Source organism: Helicoverpa zea, chromosome 7 (assembly GCF_022581195.2).
Source record: "Helicoverpa zea isolate HzStark_Cry1AcR chromosome 7, ilHelZeax1.1, whole genome shotgun sequence".
NCBI classification, from domain to species: Eukaryota; Metazoa; Arthropoda; class Insecta; order Lepidoptera; family Noctuidae; genus Helicoverpa; species Helicoverpa zea.
Genome location: NC_061458.1, coordinates 3,604,591 through 3,630,688, shown reverse-complemented (window position 1 = coordinate 3,630,688; position 26,098 = coordinate 3,604,591). Strand labels below are relative to the sequence as shown.

The 26,098-nt window shown below is 35.3% G+C and overlaps 3 protein-coding genes across 10 annotated transcripts in view; 2 read left to right on the top strand and 1 right to left on the bottom strand.

The window, feature by feature from the left end:
- The window catches only part of LOC124631675 (vinexin), a 184,541-nt gene that overhangs the window by 45,808 nt on the left and 112,635 nt on the right, over window positions 1–26,098 (top strand). For 7 of the 8 annotated variants that reach the window (XM_047166191.1, XM_047166192.1, XM_047166199.1 and 4 more), the window contains one exon: window positions 19,338–19,421. In XM_047166191.1, coding sequence (XP_047022147.1) covers window positions 19,338–19,421 — 84 coding nt within the window. Of the gene's footprint in view, window positions 1–2,129; window positions 2,401–19,337; window positions 19,422–26,098 lie in introns of those variants that run through there. The other variant, XM_047166200.1, reaches the window with a different exon arrangement.
- On the top strand, window positions 2,840–5,446 carry LOC124631677 (protein ALP1-like). The gene is made up of 2 exons (XM_047166201.1): window positions 2,840–3,171; window positions 4,189–5,446. The coding sequence occupies exons 1-2, from the start codon at window positions 2,840–2,842 to the stop codon at window positions 5,102–5,104; spliced, it is 1,248 nt and encodes a 415-aa protein (XP_047022157.1). The 3' UTR covers window positions 5,105–5,446.
- On the bottom strand, window positions 3,183–5,824 carry LOC124631678 (transcription factor Adf-1-like). The gene is made up of 2 exons (XM_047166202.1): window positions 5,448–5,824; window positions 3,183–4,150 (listed from the first exon to the last, which is right to left on the bottom strand). The coding sequence occupies exons 1-2, from the start codon at window positions 5,578–5,580 to the stop codon at window positions 3,219–3,221; spliced, it is 1,065 nt and encodes a 354-aa protein (XP_047022158.1). The 5' UTR covers window positions 5,581–5,824; the 3' UTR covers window positions 3,183–3,218.

Here is a 26,098-nt window from a genome sequence, read left to right as displayed (position 1 = left end):
TAGTAAGGATGGTTTTAGAATGTCAACCGTTACCATGCCGAGGGACCCGTATGTAACACTAGCTTGTACTGGTGGTTTTACTCGTGTTCCGTAGGGTCTACTTCATGTGAGGTCACGAAAGTCGTCTTTGGTCCTCGTGGCACCTCTCTAAAAGGCAGAAGACGGCACAAAAGCTGAGGTTTTTAGTGGGTGCAAGCCCCACATAACCTCACCGTCTCCCCGGGCGGTGTGTGTCAGGCATTTTCCTCAGCTGAAACAAAAAAAAAGAAGGGTCTACTTCATGTACCTGATAAAAAGTACCTTAAAGTTTTTTCGATAAATGGGCTACCTAACACTGGAATATTGTTTCAAATCAGACCAGTAATTCCTGATATTAGCGAGTACAGACTAACGCAAAACACATTGGTTAAAATGAACAAAACGTCGTTGTTGCTGAAAATATGAACGGAATTTAACATTATTAATTTATACATTATTTTATGGCTATTTTTATTACATAAATCTTTTTTAATCTTCCCTCAATCAATTAAGTGGTCTGTTGCTACGGTTCTTTCGTATCTTTTTTATTTCTACATTGCTTGGCAACAGAACAATAAAATAAGATAATTCTAAACAGAGGTCAAGAAAGCTTAAAGCCGGGATTAATTTTAGGAAGGAATATTTATTAAATGAGTAGGTATTTACTTATACCTAATTAAAACCTCTCTTAACGCTGATCACGTTCTTGGTTCTTTCTTAGAGAAAAAATAATTAAACGACTTTTTTATTACGTAGTTATTATCTTAACACTGCCTTTAGTAAATAATGTATACTAAATATAGGTAATAGAGAGGATTTCTTTTTTTGTGTCGATACTGGCTTTGAAACTATTGAACCGATTTGAGAAATTCTTTCACTGGTAGAAAGCTGCACTCTTCCCGGGTTACATAGGCTATATTTTATTTTATTAGTTACCACTAGACGCGGGTGAAACCGCTGGGAAACGGCTAGTGCAAGATAAAGTTTTATCAAAATTACTAACCTCCTTACTAAAACATCATAGCAACTCCCTCCAACTCGCGTTGCTGTCATTTTTCTTGTAGGCGCTACAATAGCTATATTTAGACTTTCATCATTTTATACAGAAGTTCTTGAATGATGTAACGGAAATAGACATTTGACCTATTTTTTGACATTCAAACGATTGTTTCTGGCTCTCCAGAGTTGCTGTGGTTTCTTTTAGCGACGGAAATTGGGCTTCCTACCACGAAGATACTTTTGTGACACGCTTTGGGAAATTCGTACTTTGATCTTTGATAATTTGGTCTATTTGGATAATGATGTTAATAGTTTGTGGTAATTAAGTATATATCTATCCTATTAGGTCTGAATGTTTTATTTGATGTATCTTTGATTATAACTCTATATTAGGAGGTAGTTAGATATGTAACGTACTTGTAACGTATCATTTATTATTTTGCTAAATTTGGTAAATGCAGTAAGTAGTTATAGAAGGTGTGTAGTGGTTCTTCCAGGATTAAATTCAATCATATTAATAAAATAATACCTAATAACAGTTTTTATCTACCTATTTAAATAATTTACTTGAATGCGTTCATCATTTTATGATACCTACATAGGTCTCCCCAAATTTCTATGTATGGTTGTTTGGATTAGCTACATATTGTTACAAATTAGATTAGAAAACATTTTTAAAAATTGCCAGACATTTCTCAAGCTTAGATTTAGTAGCTTAAGTTTATTTGACCTTAACGAATGAACAACTGCATGTCTCAAACAAAATCCCATATCCGGTTAAACCGATTCACCCATTTACAGTCGATTTGCTTCAGTCTCAGTCTGATTGCTATACGTCTCTATGCTGCCATTGAACAATCATTTGTAGCCAAATCCAGATTAATTACGTCGTCGTAATAAGCCCGGCCAAGGTCTCAGGGGCTTGACTTAGGGAGCGGTGTCACGGTCTGTGGGTCTTCTGGATATCGCCTCCTGAACTTCGAATAGTCTTAGAACAGTATCGTCGCCGCCTTTGCACAACGTTCATCAAGACTTCGTAGAGAATAGTCGCTTTTAAGTATTAATACTGCATTTCTAATATGGTTAAATTCCTTGTGTGTTTCTCCCAGTGAAGTTTTCAAGGCAAAATGAACTCCCCTTGCTTCAAAAGCAGCCCTTATATTTTCCATCCTGTGTCAGAGAACTCGTCGACTGAATCGGAAGATAGTGTGGACTCGGGTCGTGAGAAAACCGTAGGCGATGGATCACGAACGAAATATAGCGATCCGAAGCTCAGAACGATTAATAAAGTCAGCATTAAGATATTGAAGGCTATTGAGAAGTTGACTTGTAATATTAAGATTAATAAGAAGCCGAAGAAGGTTGTTCCGACGTTGGTGAAGGGTTCGTATTTTTATTAAACGTCTCCACAGAAATACATAAACTGACTATCTATATTTGTTTAGTTAATTATAGATAGTTCAACTCAGATTTGCGCGCGGCCCTATGTGTGCGTCGGCTTGTAAATATACAACTTTCGTTCGTGTGACAGTGACGTCGTCCGAGCATGACGTGTTCTTATCGCTTTTTGTTTTGGGTACAGTCGTTTACAAAAATGTCTAGTTCTTCACGGAGAAAATGTTTAAGGAGTCAGGTAACGTTTCAAAAAATGAAACAACATTCAAAGCTTTTTAAGGTAGAAACACATTATTGAAACGCCACGCCACACAACGTGTCGCCACCCCATGAGCACTGTGCACATTACCAACACGTGATGCCACGACACGCTCGCAATTTTTTAATTCAGTCTATGTGCGGCGGTGAACATGTATAGTCGTGTACTATGGATCTTCTAAATAACGAGTCAGATGAAGATTTTGAAGATGGATTGATGCAAATTTTGGGTACATATATGTTACTAAAACGACTCAAGAATAAGAAACAAACTAGACGTTACTGGGTGCATGAAATAAATGAAAAGAGAAGTACGTGTGGTGAATATCATGCTCTTTATCAAGATTTACTTAATGACAGCGAAAGATTTCATATGTATTTTCGGGTTACTAAAACACAATTTGAGGAAATACATGAATTTATTAAAAATGATATACAAAAGAAAAGGACAACATTTCGCGAAGCAATCAGAACAAAAGAAAGACTTGCTGTATGCCTCAGGTAAATAACTACTAGATATTTAAAAAAAAATAAGATCAGACTGTCTTTTAAAACTTTTCTTCATGGTCAAAACTATCATAATATTCTTTCAAATTAGTATTTTCATTTGGCAACTGTCCAGCTTCTACTTTTGACACATCATTTTGTGCTGATAGAGAATGGTCGTAATATCTATATTGAGTCACATTTGGATTCGACATTATTTGATTCGTATTTAAGTTATAGTATAATGTAGTCTTCTCTAAATCACGCGATGTTTGGTTAGGGATAATATTAACCGGTACATTTTCTTTTTCTGTTGTCCTAGTGTGTGTATATGGACTTTGATTTGGTTTTACAATAAATGGCTTATTAGAATTGTGAATTATATTATCACTAGTAATATTTATCGGTGTGTTCAGAATTCTTTCACGGTTATTAAGCATTTTCATTTCCGAATCATGTATTAGCTTATGTAATTGAAATTTTATTTCAGCTTGGTCTGTTTTAGGTAACTTCTTCAATTGTTTACTCATTGATAAAAAAAAATAGTCATTTTCATCCATGTCTGGTACTCCTCTTTTCTGTCTCATATCCTGCGTCGTTTTCATTACATCAACCATTTCTCGTAAAATTTGAGTATCACTATCATTTTTGTTTGTGCGTCTCGGGGTAAAATTTAGAGTAGTACAAGCTCTTGCAGCAGATGCCCTGGAAGAAGAGGACCCTGGAGTAGGTGAACGAATTATAGGAGGAGGTGAAAGTGCAGATTCTTCAGAAAATTGCAATTCAGAGTGTTGTGTTGAATCTTCATCATTTATATCAGCTAAGTTTGTAACAGTCTGTCTCCCTTCTAAATGTGGTAACAGAAATTCCATCTGCTTCTCAAATTTCCAAGGTACTAAATTAGTTGCTGCTTGACCGCTCTTCTTGCGGCGTCTTTTCAATGCATTTGTGAAGCAGTTTCTTAATTTTGCCCATTTATTTTTTACATCTTCAACTGAAAGAAAAGAAAAATAATTAAATTTTTTGTTATAGGTTTTTAGCCACGGGCAATTCATTTAGATCGATGGGATTCAACTATCGAATGGGATTCAGTACCGTACGAAACATTGTGCAAGACGTTTGCAATGCAATTTGGAAGAAAATGGGTCCTATTTATATGCCCAAACCTACAACTGCAATTTGGCAAGAATCAGAAAATGGTTTTAGAAATTACTGGAATTTCCCAAATTGCTGTGGAGCAATAGATGGAAAACATGTGAATATTATTTGTCCTATAAATGGTGGTTCAAATTACTGGAATTATAAGGGAACTAATTCAATCGTGTTACTAGCTGTAGTAGATCCAAAGTATAGATTTTTAGTTGTGGACGTCGGATCCTATGGTAAAAACAGCGATGGTGGCATATTTGAAAAATCCATTTTAGGAGAATTAATAGAAAAAGGAAAATTAGAATTGCCAGCCGCTAACCCTTTAACTCCAAATTCAGAACCATTGCCACATGTGATTGTGGCAGATGAAGCTTTTCCCTTAAAACCATTTTTGATGCGACCCTGCAGTAAGAATGACGTTCGTAACAATGAACCCAATAAAATATTCAATTACAGACTCAGTCGTGCTCGACGAATAGTCGAGAATGCTTTTGGCATCTTAAGATCAAGATGGCGTGTATTTGCAGGTCCTATGTCAGTACAACCTGACATGGTCGACAAAATAATTTTAGCAACATGTTGCTTACACAATTATTTGGGCACGGATAATTTACCCTCGAACTGTGATCATCCAGAGACAAATGTGACAGAATCTACCGCCTTTGACAATTTAAATCCAATTCGTAGAAATTCCACACAATATGCTTTTACAGTGAGAAACAAATTCAAAGAATATTTTAACAGTGAAGGCGCCGTTCCGTGGCAGCTTGATATTGTGAGGAGAGGTAGACAACATTAATAACATGGCTACTCTTCAAAAAAATCACAAAACTAAGTTCATACGAGATATATGTATATTTAGTTAACATAGGTCTTCGGGATACCCAGAACGTGAAACCTTTTTTAATGTAAAACACCAAAACCTATAAAGTAGGAACCTCTTTGTGTCTGTGTTTTGTTTTATCTTTTTTTAATTTTTCGTTGTCAAAAATAAGTCTTGCGGAATACAACTCTCTTATATAATTTTCACGAAGCATTTTTTATTCAATTTTATATACAGTCCTATCCAATAGGTATATATATTCAAGTAAAAAATAAGTATATTCTATTTTGTAATAAATAATATTCGTAATAAAACTTACCTGGTGTATCCATTTCCCCTGCAATTTCTTCCCAAGCATTATTTCGTACAGTATGGTCCCTGTACTGAGCTAAATTAGTATTATATAGAATAGGATATCGTTTCACTAATTCTATTAATTGTTCGTCCCTCATTTCCAAAAGATGCAAATAAAATCCGCGTGCAAAATCAAAGAAAGTTCTCGAACAAATGACGCGTGGCGTCGGGTCTGCACTAGAAACACACTGCGAGCGGTGCGTCGGGTGGCGTGTTTACCCCCACCACCGGCGACACGTTGATCTGGCAGTCAGGGATCGGGTGGCGTGTACGCGCATGTTGTTGCGTCGGGTGTTTATAATGTGATTCTAGGCATAGAAAATAGTACGAATTGATTCCACTCAACACGCATCACGTTTTGTCGGGTGGCGTGGCGTTTCAATAATGTGTTTCTACCTTTATTATTACATTTTACAGTTTTTCATTATTTTCTCATACGTTTTTTCAAATTGACATTGACAGTATCTAAGAAATAAATGAGGTGAAATATCTAAGATGAATTAAATACTCCTTACATATTTTCTAGCTCGGGGTACGAGGACAATAAATAAAAGTGTGGACTAAAAATGCAAAATACATCATAGGTATGATTTTTCAAGTAGCGATTCAGAATCATTAGGTATAAATAAATAAACATTAAATTACGTAATAACTGTTTTTCTTTAAACCGCCGTAACGTACCCCTAAATAACTGTATTTGTATCCGACTGTACCTCTTCTCACGCACACAAAGTCACTGTATATGTACAAGGGTTACCCACACATAAGGCCGCGCGCAAGACTGAGTTGAACTTACTATACCTATATTTAATGTTAATACACGCACTAGTCATGGTTTTTCCCGTGTCTCTTGGGAGCTCCATCGCACACTTCCTTGGTAAATTAATTCTCTAATATCTACTGAAATAATTCTCCAAATCGGATAAGTAGTTCTTGAGATTAGTGCGTCCAAAGAAACTACTTTATACCATATGTAAGTATAGATTAGTACCTTCAGCTTAGAACATCGTATGTGTTGTATGCACACTAACATCACTCCAGTCATTAGTAGAATTACATATTTTTTTGCTTTTTACAATACTACGTTTACCTATTAATAATAATATCTGGTAAATACGACCACATTATTATCTAAATACTCACAAACTCGGTATTATTGTGTTATCCCAAGCAATTTGCAGCTGAGCTCAGAAGCTTCAAGTTATTATAACTTTTTTCATACTCCTGTAAAGTAAATAACCTAGGCACTCTATTAATTATCTTGTCTAACGGTAATACCAAATAGAACCATGGGTCTTATAAGTTTTATTGTGGCCTAGTTACCGATAAATTACTTCGAACAACTTAGTTATAGTGCCTTCTCTATATTTTTTATCATAAAATAGTGCTACGAAGGAATAAGCTCACATACATAGATACATACATGCCATGTATAGGCTGATAAATACATTACCCTCCTTTGCGTTTTGCAGTCGGGTAAAAAAGAGATAATTTGATAATTATGGCTTGAAAGCACGCCTGTTAGGTCCTGTAAGGTCCCACAAAACATTTGGTATAAGTATATTTTTACCCGACTACCAATAAGAGCTATATTGTTTTTCATGTACGTATTAGCGCCTAATTAATATAAGTACCTGCCTGTGAAGTCAATTAAAATTAGTTAAATATGATTGTTTTGCAAATAACTCGCCCTTTTATCAAACAAATACACAAATGTCACTTACCAGGGGTCAAATACCTTATTGACTCATTGATGAAACTGTAATACTAATCAGAGGATACATGACACCCCAACCAATCAACTTTATGTCATTCAAACAATTTTTAGTTTAGTTGCTTTTGTATTAAGGTTCATATTCCATTGCATATGATTTTATTGTGATAGCATCGTTTAGACGAGCTCGATAGGGCTTTGCCGTCAAATAAGTGTTAATACGAGTATCACATGAAGATAATCGACAGCGTGTTAGCTTTCAAATGATCGCTATTAAAGCGGGTTTATCATGACTTTTTATTTACATCGATATAAGAAAGTTAACTATATGGTGAAAATAACATTTTACTTTCTTATGAATGCAGATGAATACACATTCTGCGCTGGTTCTAATTTTTTTTTCGATTTTTTGTAAAACTTGGTTTATTGATAGTCGTTCTATTGATCCAGATTTGTCATTCAGTTCTATTGCCTAAAGTTTAGCCTACAGAATAAGATATTAGGCACCGAGGATCGAGTAGATCTGTACAAACCACGAGTATATTGCTACCTAACTGTGATGCCGATGAGATTAGCCATTCACTCAAGCCGTAAGGACGTCTTAGTCTTAGAGCTTGTAAAGCAACATGAGTTTTGATAGAACCCTCACTTTTAATTCTGGTGTGAGAAACGTGATCATCGTGTGTAAAAGAATTTTAAAATATTAAAAAAAAAAATCATAAACGATTTTTTTTATTTATTTCAGAATATTAATGGACTATTTTTTTCTCTAAATTACCGTACTGACAGGTTCGCTCTCTGTCACATACATACTCCATGTACGCGTACTTAACGTTTCCCGTTTAAACAATTACAAACGGATACGGCATAATAGAGCTATGATCGTAAACCACGAGAAGAGTTTGTTCTAAACAATTTAGTTTAGAGGGTTCAGGAAGCAGTATACCTGCCTAGCTACGTATGGGTACAGGCAGCAAAAATAATCCATGAATATACAATCAAAATTACAAAATTTGTAAGCACTAGCTGTCTTCCCGCAACTTTGCCCGCGTTCCGTGAGAACTGCTGCCGGCCCGTACAAAATATAACCTATGTTACTCGGGAAGAATTTTTCTTCCTAACACTGAAAGGCTTTTACGAATCGGTTCAGTAGTTTTGGAGCCCTATGGGTACAAATAAACAAAACAATTATCCTTCTGCATTACAGTAGTATAAATTACCTAAAACCTTAAACACAAAAACTGTGTGACTTGTAATTCTCAGTTATTCAGATTCTTTTGCTCAGTAGTCGGTTCTTGGGAGTTTTAATTTTAATTTCGTTAATGTAGGTAGGCACTTTTGTTTCTGACTGTACATGGTATAGTTTCAGACTTTAACAATATAATATGTTGCGAAGCGAAGCCACAACAAGCCCCGGATAGTAATAGGAATAGGTGAATAGGGGATCGATTACCTAATTAATAGGTTCTGGTACGCCTTTGAGGTTTTCCGATAGGATCCAATTATATAGGAATTTAAAAGGCAATTTAATCAGCTTCCAAATGAATAAGTTAGAACTTCTAGTATATATGTTTTTTTCGTCTGAGCTAATTGTCTGTCCGCTGTATTGATTCAGCAAAAAAACAACTAATACACTGAGGACCTGACTGAAAAAATTAAGGCATTGTTTTTTGTCACAAAAATCTTGATTTTATGGACATATCAAGTATTGACGCGATAGAATTGAAAAACATATTACCAATAACTGTATATTATCAATAACTGTAGGTACCATATGTGATAAATAAGTATATAGGTACCATCTTTTCTTTTGGAAATACTTCGACGTATCTATACAAAAAAATCTATCTTACAGACTTTCGCAGTCTACGGAAAATGATACGAAAAGAAATATGTTTCATAATTTCTAGAAATATCCTACGTAGAATAACCTAGTTCTGTTCACGTGATACATTTGTTAAATAATATCTAAGATCCGGTCCAATGGCTGATTTTTGGCAACCATATAATTTGTTTTGGCTCAAACTGTTCAAGCAATTTAGTGAAAATGTTACTCGCATACGGAATCACTTTAAATGTCGAGTGTACATTTGTGTGTGGGAATTTGTTGTACATTAAAATAATTTTATGTGAAAACTAGCTTCTGTTAGCGGTTTTACCCGCATCCCATAAGAACTACTTCGTGCACCTGGATAAAAAGCAAAAGAGTACCTAACCCTATTTTCTTTCTATATGGTTATCTAACATTGAAAGAATTTTTCACATCAGACTAGTAGTTTCTCAGATTAACGCGTTCAGACAGACACGCGTTTGTCACTTCGTATTAATATTTATTTATTTTTTATTCGAAAATTATTAATTAATATTCACCAGATTTCCATTCTATAGAAAAACTGCAACATAATATTATCCCAGTTAGCTAACAAATAATTTCAATAACAAAATAAAACCAAGGATACACATACGGGATACAATGTCAGTAATTCCGTGAATGATCGGAAACACGCATTGGTAATGCGGCCCGGTATTTATTTGTAATAGTTCAATGCACTCGCACTATGTTGCACAGAAATGCACATGTTACCCAGACATTCCCGAACATTCCCCACCATTTGACACGATATGCTCGTATTAGTTAGGGCAATTGCAGACTAGCGCTTTTTTTTGGCGTACACAGTGTTTTTGACATACGCGTCTAAAGATTACAAACCAACATATATTTAGCTCTTCAAAAACGTCTGACATGCGTATTTTATCATGTAAACTCGAAATAAGTAATGGGAACTGTAAAAACTTCAGGTTTTACAAGCTTGTAAGCATATCAAAGGACATATGTATATTTTGTGCCAAAACGCGCCAACGTGAACGCTAGTTACATGCAGCACGCGCTTCTAAAATCGCGCTTAAACATGAAACGCTCGTGTAGAACCGTCCTTATGTGCACTACTAAGTATGACCATTGCCCGAAATAGGCAACGACGATAACATTTTGTAGCTATGCCAAACATGCTTGCAATGGTCAATAGATATTTTAGGTCGTACTCACTAAATGTCGCTGTTCATTAGGAAGTTTATGGAAATGTTAAACCTGTGGATACCGTACTTAAAAGCAAATAACATACTGAGTTTTTCTTTATTTTTTGTGAAAGTGTGATCCTAAAAGTGTAAATATGTTTGTACATACTCAGAAGTTTGACGTTTGAAAATAAAAGTTTGGTTATTCATTTAACATTATACTTAGCACTCTTTCTTTTCACGTAACTTAGGATGTTTGAAGAATATTTAGGTATAATTAATTACTTATTATTAGGTATAAGTTAAACAGCAAAGTGGTGAACTTAGGCCTTTGTGAGGTCAGTGGACGTCAATCGGCTGAAAAGATGACGCAGAAAATTAACGGAGTACCTATTCCACTTTCAGCAATATATTTTTTTTGCACCAATAGTTACAGCACCAATGCTGTTACATTTTTAGATTGGTGCAGCAAGTTTCATAATCCAATTAAGACATTACAAATAATAAACAAAAACATTTGCATACATATCTAAATTCTTAACATTTCAGTAGCTAGTTGAAATGTACTTCACAGAGGATTATATTCACAGGCATTCCTTATTAAATATAATGCAGGAAGTTTGTTTCGCCGGGCCATATAATGCAAAACAAATTTCTATGTTTACATCGCATGGTATGCTACCATGTGGCTCATATTATTGCAACCAAACTATATGTAGTGTAGTGCAATAAGTACGAAGCAAGTAGGTAGGTACTCAACAGATAATAATATTGTGTATCTGAAAGTCGTCATGTTTCAGATTTTTTTTTGGTTCATTGAAACGATGAAACATTTCTAACTGACTTCTCAGTTTGACCTGTAGGTGTCTATGTATTTTTGTGCGCGTTTATCTCACTTTTGGCTGAACTGATTTTGATTTTTTTTTCAGCATAGTAGATATTCTGTCAGACGTAGAGAGAAGGTTTACTTACGGTACCTATGTTATTGAATTCGGTGGTATTTTTTTAGCGATAATTTATTCACTCCTAACATAAAAAAAATTAAACCGACTTCCAAAAACACTAAAAAGCAAGAAAAAAACTTATTTTAGGTGCATCGGCCTAGAAGTCGGTGTCTAATCGATGTTACTAAGAAGAAGTCGGTTTAATTTTTTTGTAAAAAAGTTTTTTATTTACAGCTTTTCAGTGATACAAATAGTTGTCACTATCCATATAAGTGGAAAGTTCTCATCAATACAAAGAATATAAGCCTAAATACGAGGTATTTCACATATTTAGTTGTCGAATTCCCTCGACCTTCTTTGGTCTCCATCATCAGGTCAGTTCCAAACCTTCACTGTTGCAAAGGTCTCGTCAATACAAATAATATAAGCCCAAACACGAGGTAGTTTACATATTCAGTTGTCGAGTTCCCTCGACCCTCACTGGTCTCCATCATCAGGTCAGCTCCAAACCTTCACTGTTGAATAGTGCTTTCAGGCATATACCTGAGTGTCAAGTTTTTACCCTATGTACCCTATGTAGGCATACACAACTTTCGAAGGTTGCCCTCGATTTCTCAGGGTTTCCATCATCAGATCCTGACCTGATGACTATGGGACCAACTGGCAGCTATTTAGCGTCGAACAAAAAAAGAATCACGTAAATCGATCTATAAACCTCGGAGTAATCGATGTACATACATAGAAAAAAAAAAAAAATCATACCGGCCGAATTGAGAACCTCCTCCTTTTTGGGAAGTCGGTTAATAAAGTGGGTATGTAGGGATCTTAATATCAAAAGTACAGGTAAATCCGGGAGCAAAAGCTAGTTATGTGCAGTTATTAAATAGCTTTAGACTTGCAGACAAAGCATCATCATCATCATCATCATCAGCCTATCGCAGTCCACTGCTGGACATAGGCCTCTCCAAGTGCACGCCACTGAGATCTATTTTCGGCTTATACAAAGCATAGGTAGAGATTTAAAATTCACAAGAGATATTATGTCTTAAGAACCCTTAGGGGACTCTAAGGAAGGATTTTTTGTAATTCCGTAGCGAAAGGGGTGAAAAGGGTTTGTCAAGTATGTATGGAAACGCACGCTACTGAAACGCTGGGGGAAAGTTTGTAGCTTTCCTCATTTACAAGCTTGAAACTAGCCTAGATATAATTAACGTTCATTATTTTTCCTGTTTTTTTTTTAGACTAGTTTCCACCCGCGGTATCGCCTGCTTCCCGTGGAAATATTTACTGCACTGTATTGACAAATTCTGATAAATATAGCCTATATGTAGCCGCGTCTTCGATAAGTAAATATGTGAACACTATTTAGCCTTTCAAATCAGACCTTTTTTATTTGAAATAGTTGCATTAAGCAAACGAACAAATAATCTCTTCGGCTTTATATAACCTTAGTATGAAATCGTAGATTGCAGATCCTACGTACCTAGGTAATATTAGTGATACGATTTAAAGATCACGAGCAGAATCTTATCTCAGCTAGACGAGACACAATTCTAGGAAGTACTTACTTCCTTATCACGGTAGGTCAAGGTTATAAAGATACGAGAAAAGCAGATTGCTCTTCTATTTACTGATGTGAAGTCATTTCTGATAAGAGGAAACAAGGAAATAGTTTTCCTACATTGCATTTTCTTAGGAACTCAGTATAGTACTATTGAACTATGTTTAGAACTGTGCGTCTGGGTATTTCAAGCGATTTCAGCGCTAAATACCACAGGATTGAAGGCGCCTCAAAGGACTAATGAATTGAGCTTTAAATTGTCGACGGTGTGCGCAGTGACAGGTTTCTGGCCCATTGCCTATACACAACACACAATTTCATCAGTTGATGTACAACTATATTACGAAAACACCATAATACCCGTAAACTTACTGTAACCACCGGATGCAGTACAATGCCTTTTCGTTCATCCTAACATAAGGGTGCGCCCACGCATTGCGTTACTGTGATACCCATAGTTCCGCCCTTTTGATTGGCCGAACGGTTGACACGACACGGTCCAATGATACCGTACATTTACAACGCTTGCATAACTATTCTATTGAAGATTTTTCCCGCGCAAATAAACTTGACCAGTCTATTAAGATCCCTGTAGCACTTAAAACATTGCTTTCTGCATTAGAAGCGTGTGTCTCAACTTATATTGGTCGTTAAAACTTGATGAAAGCTATCGAAAGGACGTTTCGGACGCGCCTTCCCACGCAAAATGTATTGGAGTGATGTAATTGGGACTAGAATGTAATAGTGGGATGTTTACAATTTGTAATAATATACTCAATTTTATGGCCTCTGCTAGCGGCTTTGTTAAATGTTTTATAAGTCTACGGCAGCTTTGCAGACTCATTTAAGTGGAATAATTTGACTTTTAGAGATAGTTGTGAATAAATAGAACAACCTCATTGAAACATTTGTTGGGTATTGTCTATGGAACTAGATCGTGGGATACTAAAGTATTACTGTTCCCTACGCCCACTATAAACGTGTAAACTCTAACATTTAAAAGAAGATAATATAGATAAACAATTCAACACGATTAAGAAACCTCAACGTCGAAGAAAAGCGATGCTTGTTTTGATTTACACCATACAACTCATATAACTTTATCTAAGTTCTTATATTATGGCAACACCTCTACCCCAAACTCATAAGTTCATAACAAATACCCTCAAGGGAATGTTCAGCGAACCACCACGGGATTAGTGATTGAAGCATTATTTTATTACTTCCCTAAGGGTGGTTTATTAGGGGCCAACGAGGATCTATGGGGCTGGCTACCATTGCGGATAACAACACCATTTGTTATGGCGTTTACAATATTCATTCATTGAGTTATGTTCTTAAGATGTTGTGTTGAGTATTGTGCTTGTTTATGATTCTGAATTAGCCTGAATTTTGTTGAAATAGATTTAGCTTATTGTGGAGGACCTTAACATGCAGGACGATAATCTTATTGCATATGTATAAAGATGTATTTTTGATGAATACTTGTATCCACCATAACAGTCCGTTTATGCTGCGATACCGCGGTTCGCGGGAAAATCGCATGGTGTAAAAAAGGCTGCAGCGAGAGTCGCTTAAAAATAATAAAAAAATCTTCATAGTTATCTCAAGTTAAAAGAACGTCAAACCTCTTTTGTTTATATCAATCAAACTGACATAATCGCGGTCGACCACAAACAATTAATAAGCAAGTATACAATGACAAATTATTTCGCGTTTCCGTGTCCCAGTTTTTGGTCGTGAATAGGCCAGCAGTGTATCACAGTGATGGATGGTTGTAACTAAACTTTAGTCTCGCACAATTAGCCTGACAATCCACCACACCTTGCCATCAGACAATATATTGTATGTCAATCACAGCGAACACGCACGGTACTGTGCATTCCGTTTGTGGACGAATGATTTTTAGACCATACGACACGATCACGATGCGATTGTATTAATGTTTGAGATTTAATATTCTTGTAATGAATAAAATAATTATTCTATGTAAAAGTCCGTATTTACAGTCAGTTGCAGAAAGATCCGTTAACCACTTCACTGTCCACGATGTAGACACAATAGTTAAACAATCGGTGTGTATCACATATGACTCATGGGACAGGGAAGTTATTAAAATTAAAGCTTCCTTAAATCTATTTTTAACACTTTTTATCGTTTTGACAAAGAAAGGGTCAGCAACAGATTTAAAGAAGCTTTAACTTTGATAGATCTATGTGCAACTGAAGGTCAGCCTTTTAACAAGATGGTGATTGGTGATCCTGTTATAAATGTAGAAATAGAAGGATGTGATGCAAGATCAATTATTATTCCCAGAATTAAAAAACCTTTCCGATTTTTTCCGGAAAGAAATCAACTCGAACCATCAATATAGCTCATTGATATCACGGCTAAGGAGGCTCAAAATATTTTTAGACAAATATATAACGTTTCGCTACTATAAGCGTTTAAATAACGTGTCGTAACATGTAAATAACAAAGGCCCTTTAGTTAGGCATTCGCGTAGTTCCTATAGTCTTGAATCTGATGCTATCGCCTATGTTAAGTATCGGTTACATTCTGCAAGCTACGTTTATGCGCAACGCGATCTATATCTCTATCGTGCGTTGTTCATTGGGCTTTAGCTATATTTGGCTTCTCATCTACAAGCTTAGGTAGTTGTTCAACTTTAATTTTGTTAAGTTTTTTATTATTACTATCCAAATCATTATTCGTAGCTCAATCTAATTATATATTTTCTTCGATTTCTTTCTTTTTAATAGTTTGATCCATAGGGATACCCCTTACCTACTACATATTTTAATAATTACATATTGCATTTCTCTAAATTAGTTTCCAACAGTTACTCATCCGATACTTCAATTGCAATGCCCCCTACTTCACAGTTGTTTACATTTCCAATCCCCCCATATTCCTGGCTCCAAAACAAACGTATGACCGTATCATGCACCAAATAGAGTCAATATTCGCTTATAAAACCCACCGTACCATAGGTGACGTTCAGTGTTTAGTTTAGCGTGTCGCAATCAGAGTACAAAGCTTGTATTTTATTGTGATTTACATACAGAAAGTGTCCATTGTGAGTGCGCGCCCTGTCACAGTTGCCCTCTGGCCTCCGTAGGCCAGCGTGGTCTAGTAGACCGGCCCTCCGATTTTGGTATCTTACTACCCGCGCGTCAATACCCCAAAAACTCTCCATCTCTGTGTCTATATTTTCCCTTTCATCTTTAAAGTGTTGTGATTCAGTAATTTCGCATGTGATTCCATATTGGTGTTCGTCAATAACACGTGACTGCAGTTTTGTTATAGGTACGTAAGTTTGTTTGTTTATTATAGCGTTAGGTGTTAATTTGATGCTGTTGAAAGCTTCTGCGGTTTGGGACGTAATGGCCGTGTTGAGTTTCATAAATAATGGAACAGGTTTTGACTGCATCGTATTTATTGGTCAAAGTTTTTGATATGATGAATCAAAATTCACCATACCTGTGTTTATTCACTAATCTCCCAAAAGTTCCCGAATAAAAAATCGTAGGAAGGTTAAGTTCCAATTCAAAATGTTTACTGAACTACTGCAACTCACTCAAAATTTTCAGACTATGAAAACACTTGTATATCTAAGAATGATCTCATACTCGTGACAGGCTAAAATATAAGTTTTATGTATTTTCCTGAAAACTGATCTTTTTCAATTGGATTTTATTGCGTAAGTACGTAACCGGCTAGTTTTAGTTGTTGTGATCATGAGCGTTCAGTGTTTGACGTAGAATGACATATTTACAGCGGCTGTTTTGACAATGCGTTTTTATGAATAGCTTTGGGCCAAATCAATTATATCACTGTTGGATTTAAATGCCAACATCTGTGTGGTCAGCATATCAGCATATACAGGGTTACTGGTAAGTAGACCGCATCCTTTCATGAGGTGATAGTATAGATATAGATATATATAGATAGATATAGATAGTATAGGTCAATACGGACAAATTTGACCATGGGATATACTGGGCAAAAGTTAACCCGTTTCAAGATAATCGAATTTCAAGATCTTTTCTTAACAAGTCGTCTAGGTACACGTATAAATTTTTATTATTAGTTAAAAGTCTCGCCTTTTTGGAAAGCTAGATAAATGTAGATGTTTTTTAAGTATTCTGCACAAAAAAATGAAGAGTAATATTTTTGAGAAAATAGCTACTAAAAAAGTAATTGCTGTTCACTATAATTTCCTCTGTGATTTGTACAGTTTTATGGTTTGTTATTATGAAGTGATTCATCTTCTATCCAAAAACACACAAAAATCTACAAAAACGAAACTTTTGACTAATAAAAAAAATTTATACGTGTACCTAGACGACTGATCTTGGAATTCGATTATCTTGAAACGGGTTAACTTTTGCCCAGTGTATGCCATGGTTAAATTTGTCCGTATTGACCTATACTATCACCTCATAAAAGGATGCGGTCTACTTACAGGTAACCCTGTATAGGTGGTAACATGATAAAAAACCAAAATTGTTTTTTTAAGGCTCCGAAACGGTTGAAATTTCTTATTTGTAAAATTCTTTAACTTATGGAAAGCTGCACTAACCCCGGGTAATGTAGGGTATTTGATAATGGGGTAATGGAAGTAGTATTCACAGAAAATAGGTGAAACTGCGAGAAACAGCCAGTTATCAAAACTAAACTCACTTCTTCACTCCTAAATCACATTAGGTTCCCTGGCAATTAAGGGTTTCATCCTTCTGGAGACATCTAATAACAATTAAAAAATAAAAGCATTAAGAACTTGCTTAGCAACCAATTTATTTTAATTTGTCGGAGTCGTTAATTACACAATTTTGTTAAGATTTGTTTGGAGAGAGAATAAGAGTTTAATCGTTATCGATCCTGCGTTCCCTTTTAATCTTAGCATTGAAGTACTGTTTAGACTTCCTCAAATTATCAAGTTGTTTTAAGGAAATTCCCCATCTTCATAAAGATTAGTTCAAATAGGGTTTATATAAAATGTTTATGTAAGTCGAGAGTGTTGTGGCACTAAGCCCTACCTATTTACTGTCGGACAAATTTATTGTAGAGCTTTGAAAGAAATCTGTTTTCCTCCATATAAAATGGTCTGTATTTGAAAATAAACTTGATAAAATGTTCTGAATATTATAACATCGATATTAGCTGTACTGTAATCTTTAATGTTTATCTTCATAATAGACTAGACGTGCGTTTAAAAGATGCGATTTATTTAAAGTATCCCTTTCAATAGGTTGTTGGAACATAGCGGCGTGCCAAATGTACCGATCGCATGCACTTCCTAGTACCAGATTCTAAACAGGGGCGACTGGCATCGCATTTAGTTTAAACTTTGTAGTTAGTGGTCAGCTAATCGCAACGCACTGCCGGGAAGTGCCGTGGTTTCATTACAACAACACCCCTTATAAATAACAGTGCAGTGCCTAAATTTAGAATTATCGGAACCAAAGCGAAAATTAATCCAGTTGTACTCGATACAGTTGATATATCAGAAACCGATGCATCAGATGCTGTATCAACATCGGTAAAAAGTTCCACAGCTACTGTTCACTATTCGAATGAAATTTTCTAATCGTATCGATTTACTCGATTCGATATGGTAAGTGGACTATCGTTTCTCGGAACACGTGGGTGGCTATTTACGTTAACGGCTGGACTCTGCAATTCATTATGTGATTCATTTGCATTCATTATAATGTATGTAATTACAGAATTTGTATGAATTTATTTGGTTGTGTGACTAATTTGTTCTGCATCGTTGTTTACATGGGTGTTTTATTTCGTGTATAAAATAAAGGGTACGGTTTTATTGCAACGAGGCATTTTGTGGCTTAAAACTGCATTTTCGAATCAACGACAGTTGATTCAATAATTATCTTAGCCAAAAGAGTTCCACCGTTAAACATGGTCCTCTTTAAAATAATATCCCTCTCAAATTCCCTACCAACATTTCTGTAACTCAAATAATTCTCTGAAAATAATCAGAAAATGTATAATAAAATTCTCTCGGAAATCCTTCCTTGAACAAATAGTGCGCGATAATATTGGTACATGTCGGAGGGATGTCAGGCAAATATAAACAAAGTGAGCGCAACCTTCTGCTTCCGAATAATTTATCGTTTCTAAAGACGCGTCCTTATTTGCTTTTGTTTTTCCTTCTTCGTCTTATTTTATAGTGTAGTCCTTTGTGACAACGTTTGTGCAAACACTTTGTGCGATTACGGGTTTGCCCACTGGTGCTGCTCCTTTTTAAATAAACATGACTAAACTCTTCTGAAGTATTCTTGAGGTATAATTCCGGATATTTTTGGATCTTAGGTACCTCTTACTTTGTGCTTTTAATGTTATTCCGTCTTGAGTATTCAAGGTTTCTTCGTCATTCTGATGACTAAATTATTTTCTTAAGTTCCGCAAAATCTTGAATTGGCATGAAATTGCATAAAAAATAAAGCACAACAAAGTCAAAACCACAGAATTGTAAAAAGTTTTATTTTTGTTATCAAAGGGAAAACGATACCAATACAAACGCATTAAATCTCGTTAAATCTGAAAGTATTGCTGATAACAATGATTTGTAACGCGATCTTTTTGTTTACACAGCGGAGGCGAAAGCAAACGAGGTGGTCGCGAACCAAGCTGTGAACTCACCGAGCACGCCGACTGCTCCCACCCCGTCACCGAAACGTGAGTACAAACCTTTTTTCTACTAAATGACCCGGTTGTTTTAAACAAAAACCCCTTTGTTGTTACGTAACCTGAAACTTTGGAACAACACACAACCAAAAACATTGAATTATTTGGTTCCGAAACGCAAAAACACTTCAAAAACAGCTAAAAGGAAAGTAAAAAAATCTTGCAGCTGCGCTACGTTTGATAAATTTTTAGGTCCTAGATAAGATATGCTGATGTAGGTGGTAAAGATTATTTGAATATTATCAAAACGTGCGATTTCAAAGACACAACTTATCATTCAAGCCAGTCTTTGACGCAATTGGTGACCTTACATTGCCAACATACTGCAGTGTGTCATCTGCTATCAATTTTGGAAATCATTCCGCATTACTATTCAGCAAAATATCATTACCAGCTATTTTTAATTTTCTATCTCTATTGGCGACTTTATAAGCTTGAAATAGACTACTGTCTGTAAGGCTATCTTAGGCAAATTATGAGTTTAGTACTAGATTACCCGAGTCAGGAGCTAAGCTTTATCGTGATACAACATAAACACAGCAAGGAGTGAGATAACAGGATACATTATGCGCTGGTCAGTGCTATTAGCAAGTAAAATGACACGATTGTCATGCGGCAACCTAACTTACTTGTTGTTGCCCTGTTTGGACTGCATGCATCCCTAAATTCTGAGTATTATTTCGCTTTGTAAACACTTCTTTTGGTTGTTTCGCAAATACTTTACCTACTGCAACGTATGACTAACTCAGACAACATGAGGTCAAAAAGATCAGTTTTCATTTTTTAATTGTTCGTGTGAAGAATACAACGCAAAATGCATTCACTGAACGTTAGACTTTCATTATTTAATAAATCAATATAATGTCCAAGAATTTTGCCATACCATACATATCTTGCACTACCAATAATAATCGAGTGAACATTTGATTGTCCCAATATGGCACCGGCGTCTTTGTAGTGCTCTGCAGAATATCAGTAACTTGCGGCCATAACGGATAAACACTGATCTGATAAACACGCAGTTGCATTCTACACTTTGGCAATAGTCTGAAAATAAACTGCAATGAAAGACAAGGTGCATGGCTTCACAATACGCGAGCACAAACACATGTTCATTTCAATACAGAGCGAACATAATTTAACCTTATTACAGTCCGCGCGGCAGTCCGGTTCGCGCATATTCCTCGCTCGTAAATACCGACCTAATTAGAAATTGTTAGTGTGTATCCAAGACGGTCTGAATGTATTTTTGTAGCGTAACAATCGAACAGGTCGGTTCAGTCGACACATTCACCTTATAACCCCTTGACTTGGAGCCAAAAAAGCGGCGCCGGAGTTAGCGGCCGCGGACTTTTGGCACACTAGCACGGATCTATGCGGCGATTATGTCATGCACCGTGATCGCAAATGTTTGTTATTTTGTTCGCACAAATATCGGAATGGCGTTTTATTGTGGAGAAAGCAGAGGACGGTCGGTTATAATTCTGGAGCTTGGAAGGTCGTTGCATCGTTTGTAGCCAATGCAGTTCGCATATTTGTCTCACCCACGGCGTCTATTGCTGAATTCTAGATATTATCGTCCGGTTCATATTTCCATGCATATGTATCGATATCCAGAAGGTGTGCTTTAAGATCGATGTTTGTTTCGTTTATTTTGTTATTTATAGAAAGAGCATCCATCAATGTATTATTATATTCGGATATGATTGATTGAATGTGAGTTGCTAAACTTGAACACGTCAGCTGATCTAGATTGTAAGCTCTGGAAATACCCGAGTATTTTGAATGAGAGTGAAATCCCGATTTAAACACGTTTAATATAAGAGAACGTCTTGACCTATTTGCACGGATGTGTTTTTTTTTATGACTTCGTTTTCGTGTTACAAATGCTGCAGAATAGACGTGATTTTTAGAATTTTGCTAGAATCATTATTCATGCTGTAACAACTTTGAAATCTCTTTGTGAGAATGTTTTGACTTGGGTATTTAATCTTTTTCATGAGAAAATCGGATGGGATCGTAGTGAAACCAGTGTACAAGATTCAAATGATCATACCCTTTTGCTCAACTGACTTGTACTTTTGGCACTTCTGGATTGAGTTTTTGAATAAAAAGATCCCACCAAAAACATTAAATGTAAAAAAAAGCCAATCCTCTACGCAATTCCTCCACCGTAAAAAGTTTTGAGATCGCATAGAAGCCAAGTCCTGTTCAACTTTATTTGTAATAATAAATCAATATTTTGTGACTATATCAATAGTTTTTTTAATATTACAGAATTAAATACTTTTAGTTTATTTAATTGTTATTAAATGACCGTCAGTCAGTATCATCCAACATCAATGAACTGCACATGTACTATGGCGCATGTTTAGTCCATGGTGATCTCAAATTCCAATCAGTCCATAATCAGTAAAATCATGTCCATATAGAATTTATCAATTCAATGGTATTTACACATTATTTCAAGGAGCGACTTTTAACTTGTGCTCACGGCCAAGACATTATTATTGTAATGTGAACAAAACTATTGATATAGTCACAAAATACAAGCTGTTGATTTGCATTTGTGCCATACGTCAGGAGGAGGACATACAATACGTAAATAATCGATTGGAATTACAGTAGATTGGAAATAACTAATATGCACTGCTTTTTTTGTCATTGTAATGTCGTGGTATTTCCGAAGTAATCCAATTTTATGAATGAAATTTATGAGTGATCGTTGCGTATGCTTTGTGTTTGCGTTTGTGTGAGGGTGCAGCACGGTTTTAACGCCAGTAACATACGCGCCAAGTTTAAATAAGGCTGGATGACATTTACGGAATTCCGAAAAAAAATGAAAGAAAAAAACTTACGTACCAATTTGTTTATTGATTTGGGTCGAGAATCATTAGCATAATTACCTCCTTGAATATGGCACGGATGCAAATCAACAGCTTGTATTGATTTATTATTACAAATAAAGTTGAACAGGACTTGGCTTCTATGCGATCTCAAAACTTTTTACGGTGGAGGAATTGCGTAGAGGATTGGCTTTTTTTTACATTTAATGTTTTTGGTGGGATCTAATTTATTTTTTGTAGGTCTCTTTCTTCTCTAAGTATAGGTATAACAAATTAAATTAACTTACATGCAACTAACTAAATATGTTTTTTTTTAAATAAACAACATTTTTTTTAAATAAACTAAAAAAAATCAAAATTGTCGAATTTTTGAATCGAATATCTTTAAGAATGAAAGAGATTTATTTCAGAGGTAGATGGCGCTATCACATGAAATTTGTTTTTTTTTTAGTACTACTTATACTAAGCTATATAACGAAACCATAGCGCGATTTAGACCAGGACAACGCCATCTATCGTGCGAGCATGCAGTATTTGTCGCACTGCATTAATATGAAAGATTTTATCATTATTCATTTCATTTTAACCTAGCTTAAACATAATAACAATACACCACACTACGTAACAATAAAACAAATAGTAACATTTTGTACATAAATAAATAACAAAGTTATCAATGCAGTTAAAATTCATACACAATGTTCTTGAAAAAACGCAAATATAAATTTGTTTCCTATTTTTTTATTAAGTTTTAAGGTTTTTATAATTTTTCCTTTATATGTAGCTAATAACCTATCTTGGTGCCAAATTTGAAGGTTCTAAGTTTGCTAGAAGTACCTTAGACTTTTGATGATCGGTCAGTGAGTCAGTGACAAAATGGTGTAACTTTGATCGCTCATAGCTCGTAAACTATTTATTCAAATGTCTTGTAATTTTGAGACTGAGCTTGTTCTAATACTTACTCTTGGTCATCGAAAACCTAAACTCCTAGCTTTGTTCACATGGAAGATACAGGGGGCTGAAATAGCCGCGAAACGCTTCGAGAAAAGATGGTACGGCCGTGCCCGCTTTGCTCGAGTCTTGGCTGGGGCACTGCCGTGCCCTCAGAATCTTCCTTCCTAGCTGATTTTCAAAAAATCTCGATGGAAAAACCCAGTAGTGTTATATCACTCAAAAAAACTCAGAATTTTTATTACAATTGACGCTCTATTTCAGTGATGACACATAGCGTAAATTCTTTCACGTAAGATTTTTCTTTTTAGCTAAGAATCAGTTATGTCATCGCCACGTGTATTTTGTACCAGATATTTAGTGGGTATAATAACTATCTTTTATTTAGAACTATTATAGGGTGTTACCTCATGGCTGGCGTTAGGCGATTCGACATCGACAGATACGCCTCAGTGGCACTTGGGTGCTATTTTAGGATTATTACCTAGGTGAACTCGGCCATGTACATTGTACAATTTATAGTTTACTAACGAATTGGGTAGCGAATATTCTGAAGAAACCATGCTTAGTTGTTTGTATGTGATTTTATCAGTCTAATCTCGAAAGACTCTTAACTTTTTATATAGCTAAAGAGTTTGCTCATTTGCTAGAATACGCTTATCTCAGGAACCACTGGTCCGATTTGAAAAAATATTTCAGTATTAGAAGCCCATTAATTTATCAAGGAAGGATTTTAATAAGCTACCATTTATTCGCGTGCATGGAATAGTAGCAGTCGAAAACTAGTTGTTTTTATGTTATGTCCACATAGAAGAATATTGAAAAATATTTTTTCTTAACACAGAGTAGAATGATGATTGATTTTGGCATGAAGTGTCTATTCACTACGTCAGAACTGATAATGTATTCCGAGACCTAGTAGTTACTCATAATTTAGCTCATTAGACATGAAACGCTAGAAAACAATTCAACTACGCAGAAATTGCGAAGATGCTCTACTTAGTATTGATCATTATTATTCTTCATACATACTCTTTTGTTAATATTAGTACCTAATTCATGTTTCTTACATCTAGAGAAATAAATGCAATAATTAATTCTAGTATACTGCCAAAAAAGAACATATACAATCTATACGATATGCTTTTGAACAAACTGAAATGATAATTCTCAATGATTTATGATTTTCTATGACTTAATATTGAGTATAGATTCCCGCATTTCGATATGGCTACATAGTAGCACACATGGTGAAAGTTAAAAAGAGAATATTATTTTCATCCTGCATGTTAATAAGAATTTACTCAAGAACACGATTTAATGCCCTAGGATTAAACATAACGAGGATTCTTAGTATTTCATTAGTCAAGGCATTAAGCCTGCATCGAAGGTATTAAATCGATTTTCACATTCTCTCTACGTGTTAAAAGTGAATACGAGTGTACGTACTGATTTTTACATAATCTGATAAAAATGTCTGTAAATTATATGTATGGATGGATTCTTTAAGAATCAACACATTTATTTAAAAATCTGCCGAAGTCGGTAAATCTGCTAGTTTTCCAGTTTGTTAATCACACATCTGCTAATGTAGATACCAAATAGGTTTCGATAAGTTCGGTGCACGTATTGCTGGCTTGTAAGGTCACTATTTAAGTAAAAAAGCCGGCCAAGTGCGAGTCGGACTCGTGCACGAAGGGTTCCGTAAATTACAGTTAAATCAACCTATCTCAAAAACTATAAGAGATACTTTGATCAAACCAAAAATCGTTGAAAGAGTTAATTAGCATGCATCACCTCTATTTTTTTTAGAATTTTATACCCCGTAGTTATAAAAATAGAGGGGGGGGGACATACTTTTTACGACTTTGAGAGCTGATATCTCAAAAACCGTTCACTTTAAGAAAAATGTTTTTTAGAAAACTTTATATCATTTTAAAAGACCTTTCCATTGATACCCCACACGGGTATGTACATCGAAAAAAAAAATTTCATCCCTCAGTTACATGTATGGGGGGCCCCACCCCCAATTCTTTTTTTTACTATTTAGTGTCATATTTTTGTAGCGGTTCATACAACACATATTCCCATCAAATTTCATCACTGTAGTACTTATAGTTTCCGAGTAAATCGGCTGTGACAGACGGACAGACGGACAGACGGACAGACGGACATGACGAAACTATAAGGGTTCCGTTTTTGCCATTTTGGCTACGGAACCCTAAAAATGCAAGCAGGAACTAATTATCTAAATCAAGGATAATTAGATATAATTTCTTATGAATCCATATCATAATAGTTTTTTCGTTCGACAAGAGTTCTTAAGTCATCGAAATAATATATCATCATTGAGCTAAACCCAACGGATTAGAGTCACATTTAAGAACATTACGAGTATCTTACAAAGCAAATACTAGGTACGTCACAATCAACGTTGCTATTTACCTAGCTCTTATGTACGTTAGTCTATTTACACATGCACTTGTATACGTCTTTTATAGTCGTATACCTTTGCAAAGCATTCCATTATTTCTTTACGTGCTTCTTTGAAATCGGTACTAGCTATATAGTTCTGAAACAACCTTGTATTTATACAATGTTGACGGCGGTTTTACATTGAAAAGTATCCTGTTTTTTATTTAAGTTAAAGAACCAAGGAACATAGGTTAGGTGCGTAGGTACCTATGTAAGTACTGCAGTTGTGGTCTAAAATAAAAACAATGCAAATGATATTTACCTACATACAACAAAGTCAACAATTATAACCACATTATGCAAATAAAAAATATTGATGACCCCTTGTAATAAGAATAATGATTCATAATAATGATTCAATAATACAATCCTCAACAATCTGAATAATATTCTGTG

Coding starts and splice junctions, on each gene's coding strand:
- LOC124631677 (XM_047166201.1), top strand. CDS start 2,840: ATGGATCTTCTAAATAACGAGTCAGATGAAGATTTTGAAGATGGATTG. Junction 3,172..4,188: donor AGACTTGCTGTATGCCTCAG/GTAAATAACTAC, acceptor TTTTTGTTATAG/GTTTTTAGCCACGGGCAATT.
- LOC124631678 (XM_047166202.1), bottom strand. CDS start 5,580: ATGAGGGACGAACAATTAATAGAATTAGTGAAACGATATCCTATTCTA. Junction 4,151..5,447: donor AGGGGAAATGGATACACCAG/GTAAGTTTTATT, acceptor CTTTTCTTTCAG/TTGAAGATGTAAAAAATAAA.